This window comes from Poecilia reticulata, unplaced genomic scaffold (assembly GCF_000633615.1).
Source record: "Poecilia reticulata strain Guanapo unplaced genomic scaffold, Guppy_female_1.0+MT scaffold_358, whole genome shotgun sequence".
NCBI classification, from domain to species: Eukaryota; Metazoa; Chordata; class Actinopteri; order Cyprinodontiformes; family Poeciliidae; genus Poecilia; species Poecilia reticulata.
Genome location: NW_007615129.1, coordinates 15,578 through 19,883, shown reverse-complemented (window position 1 = coordinate 19,883; position 4,306 = coordinate 15,578). Strand labels below are relative to the sequence as shown.

Below are 4,306 nucleotides of genomic sequence, written 5' to 3'. Positions count from 1 at the left end.
CCATCGTCTTCATCAGGCAGGTCTGCTGAGGTTCTGTCTCCGTTCAGTCCGGCTGTAGTGACTGGGTCTGAGGTTCTGGAGGTGGATCCAGATCTACCGGGATCCGGATCTAACTAAACTCTGATAATAACTCCTGTTTTCCCGTCAGGAGATCTGCTAACTTCTCCATCTGCAGTCAGGTTCAGGATCATTAAAACTCGGAACTCTGAGTTTAAGTTTTATATTTATTCCATRTCAATGTGAGRCTCWTGAACCTCAGATTTAACATTATTTTAGACAAACTGATCCGTRCAGAGAGATGCCCAGAAAGTTTCACATGTAAATGTGACCTGGAGAGGTCAGAGGTCACTCCTGCAGCTCAGGGATGAAGGGTCAGTGGAGGAAACTTCAGTCTGCTGGAAAGAGAGACGGGAAAATAAACAAGAAATGATTAACTTATGACAAGATTAATTATTATTTAAATATTTAGAATCATCATAATGTCACATGAGATACCAGAATAGTTTCCCAGTATTAAAATCTAAACATCTGATATTTCCTTATCTAAGCTGTAGTTCARGTTTAGTAGTTATCACTATGGCAACCAGACATGGCCCAGCTGTTTGTTAGCTTGTCTCTGATTGGCTGTGCCACTGACTCCGCTCCCTCTCTCTGCAGATCTCTGATTGGCTGAGCCCTCATCAGGATGTCTCTGGAAAAAGACCCGGTCAGACTAAGCCCCGCCTTCCCTCCCCCTGTCAGCCTATCAGAGCAGCTGGATAAGCCCCGCCCTCCCATCCATCCTAAAAATGGCCACCAGCCCCTCCTGCCCCCCCCTCCTCCTCCTGCAGCCAATCAGAGGATCGGGAAGAGGCGGTTCTCTGTGGGCGTGGGCTTTAAAGGCGTGGCCAAACGCCGTCGCCGTGCCAACAGCGACAGCCAGGCAGAGCCGGTGCTGCCGAGTCACTTCCTGTTGGGGGGGAACATCTTCGACCCGCTGAACCTGAACTCCCTGCTGGACGAGGAGGTCAACAGGTGGGGGAGGGGCAGCGGGGCGGTTTCAGGAGGTTCTGGTAGAGCAGGAGGCGATGGAGAACCAGGGTCTAGTCAAAGTCCAGGGAGAGAAAGGGAATGTCCACAAGGTTCTAACTCTGAGTCTCTGTTAGCCTAGCTTAAATTAGCCTAGCCTAGCTTAGCATCCCAGTGCTAGGTCAACAGACTGATGTGTCCATTGGCTGTCTGAGCAAAGGTCAAAGGTTAACAAGCAGAACTTTGACCTAATGGCAGCTGATCATCTGGACCAGAACCCGGGTCTCTGGGTCCATCAGTAGAACTTATCCAGGCTCCATGACCGGGCCCACCAGAACCGGCCCAAACTCTGCCGCCTCATGGGGGCGATGAAGAGCCGGACGGGTTCTGGTTGGTTCTGATCCTCTGGGTTCCACCAGAGAATCCCAGCGGTTCTGGGTTCAGGTTCTGGAAGGAAAAGATCAAGAAACGATCAGCTGCTGGTGGTTCTGGTTCCGTGGTTCTGGTTCTGGACCTGCTGGTTCTGGTCCACCATCATTAGTCTCATTGTGGACAGCAGGACGCTCAGTGTTCTCCCCCCCCTCAGGGTGACCAATCAGGAGACGCCGCGCTGCTCCCCCCTGCCGTCCCGCAGCAGAGACGCCGTGGAGATCCTGGTCCCCCGTGACGTCACCGACCCCCTGAACCTGCGGGGGGAGGACGGGGACGCCGCCGCCGTCCTGCTGTCCCCCCTGAAGTCCCGCAGGAGACACCGCTACCGACAGCATGGGGGAGGNAAAATAATCGATCTCCTCCCTGCTCTGCATAATTACTCTGCTCAGTCAGAAACAGCCAATCAGAGCTAGCAGTAATCAGCTAGCCGCCATGCTAACAGGAAGTTTTCATTCAGTAACTCTGGATTGTTTATTGTAATGGATCCTGTTTTTGACTTTGAATGTTAAGTTTTATACTTTAATCTTTTGGCAATGTTGAGGTTTTATTTTGGCTCTTTGCATAATTTAGCCTCTTCAGAGCCTCCATATGTTATCAGTCTGTTAAAGATAGTTTTACTGACAGCAGGACAATTTGCACAATGCCCGTTTTGTTTAGTTTTCTTCTTGGAAAAAGTTATTAAAAACAAGTTTTTGTCTAAATTAAGGTGATTTTATGGTTCCTTTATCCACATAATGTAACCGGTAGTGTTTATGATAAAATAATAATAATGATTATGTGATCGGTATCGGTGATTGGCGATCAGCCCTCGGGGTGATCGGTATCGATATCGGCAGAAAAAAACCTGATCAGCACATCTCGCCTGAGTGCGCCACCTACAGGCGCACTTCCTGCTACTCATCAAAAGGCCTCTAGGCGGCTCTTCGTCACCTTGGACCTGTTGGCCATGGGTGACCCTCCAATGGGATGTTTCATGATGAAAACAGGATATAAATATATCTTTATTGGGTTTAAGAATTAAACGGTGGTGGAAATGTACATTAACGCTGAAATGTGGTGTCAGACTGACTGACCTTTGACCCTGAGAGTCACAGCCTTCTGCAGCAGCTTTGCTGCCCCTCTGGAGACCACGCAGGCGTAGACCCCCGAGTCGTCCAGCTGGGGCGCCCTGAGGGTCAGGCTGAGGTCTCCGGTCTGCTGCAGGTCTGCCTTCATCTTGGTCCGGCCCAGGTAGACGCCCTGCTGTTGGTCCGATCGGGTCTGGCCGTTCTCAAACACCTGGATCCTGACGTTCGCCCGGTCCGAACGGCTCCACTCCACTCGGACGTTGTGGAGACGTCTCTGAGTTTTCACCGGCAGCAGGACAGACTTCAGCCCCTCCCTGACCTCCACCGTCTCAGACGGAAGCACTGAGAAGAAACAGAACATGGCGGAGAGCGTGAAGTCCAGCGAGCCGCAGATCCAGAACCGGTGCAGAACCTCGGGTTGGGCTGGGGAGTCTGCAGGTTCTGCAGCCTGTCAGACACCAGCTGGTTCAGTGACCAACATACCTGCTGTCAGCTTCTTTTTCCATCTGTAGTACAAAACAACAGCAACGACCACCAGAACCACCAGAACCACCGGAACCACCAGAACCCAGAGCCAGACTGGAGCAGGAGCCTCTGAAACATCATGAACACAGAGCGGTTCTGAACGCCTCCCAGCACGTGCAGAGCATCCAGAGAAGCACTGACCTTTGACCTGCAGCTGCACGGCCTCCTGGTGCAGCTCCTCTCCCAGCCGCCGCACCGTGCAGGTGAAGGTGCTGCTGTCGGTGAAGGCGGGTTTCCTCAGGGTCAGGCTGAGGTCACCGGTCTGCAGGGCGTCCTCCGTCATGGCCGTCCGGCCTCTGTAGCGCTGGTTCTGGTCCCTCAGGTAATCACCGTCCGGCTGGCGAACATGGACCGTCGGGATCCGCAAGTCGTCTTGGTCCCAAACGGCTGTAGAACCATCGGACTCTGAAGGTTCTACCCGACAGGGCAGCTGGACAGACTCCGCCCCCTCAAACACCTCCACCTGGAGCCCCGAGGCATGCTGGGAAACTGAGGACAGAGACAGGAGACTATGTGAGGACAGCTGATGGACATCTGAGACACGTAGCAGGAGGAACTCCTCCATCCAGAAACGGATCTGGTTCTGGTTCCTGACTCAGAGGGATGCAGAACCAAGCAGAGAGAAGCAGCAGCATCAGATTATAACGTCTCTCTGCCAGGATTCCTGACTGACCGAGCAGACGGATTTAAAGAGCAGCAGGAAAAGGAAGGAGGATCAGCAGAGGAGATTATGATAATCAGAGATTATGATCAGCAGATTATGATCAGCAGATTATGATCAGCAGATTATGATCAGACGGATCATCAGGACGTTATGAAGCTTCGGCTCTGCAGACGTTAAACTGCTGGCAGGAAGTTTATGACATCAGCAGCTGTTCAGAGTTCACCCTCAGCTGTTCCTGATCATGTTGTGATGTCATCAGTTATGCTGTTGGTAGGATCCATAATCCATGTCTGGATTATAGATCCAGGTAGAGCAGAACCAGAGAACCGGGCCTCTGATTCATCAAGTCCAGTTTAGCACATTTCAGCAACAAAGCAGTTCAAAATGTTTTACATCATAAAAATATAATATATTATGAAACAACCAATAAACATTACATTAAAAAGCCATTTTCTAATATACTGATCAATATTTCATTGATTATTAATCAAATCAGCTCCAACCAGCTGGGATTTAGTCTGAAACTCTGAGTTTCAACTGATTTTCAGTTTTCTAGAAGGGCAGATCCAGGTGGTGTAGAACCAGGTGGTGTAGAACTAGTTGGTGTAGA

General features: G+C 50.8%; 2 protein-coding genes across 2 annotated transcripts in view; one reads left to right on the top strand and one right to left on the bottom strand.

Moving 5' to 3' along the window:
* LOC108166029 (uncharacterized) overlaps positions 1–3,597 on the bottom strand; it is a 7,932-nt gene extending 4,335 nt beyond the window's left edge. The window contains exons 1-3 of the mRNA XM_017303542.1: positions 3,174–3,597; positions 2,991–3,101; positions 2,514–2,849 (exon numbers count right to left, since the gene is read on the bottom strand). Coding sequence (XP_017159031.1) covers positions 2,514–2,849; positions 2,991–3,101; positions 3,174–3,597 — 871 coding nt within the window. The remainder of the gene's footprint in view (positions 1–2,513; positions 2,850–2,990; positions 3,102–3,173) is intronic.
* On the top strand, positions 47–1,688 carry LOC108166027 (7SK snRNA methylphosphate capping enzyme-like). Its single transcript, XM_017303540.1, has one exon. The coding sequence runs from the start codon at positions 686–688 to the stop codon at positions 1,148–1,150; it is 465 nt and encodes a 154-aa protein (XP_017159029.1). The 5' UTR covers positions 47–685; the 3' UTR covers positions 1,151–1,688.
* Positions 3,598–4,306: the final 709 nt, after the last annotated feature.

Coding starts and splice junctions, on each gene's coding strand:
- LOC108166027 (XM_017303540.1), top strand. CDS start 686: ATGTCTCTGGAAAAAGACCCGGTCAGACTAAGCCCCGCCTTCCCTCCC.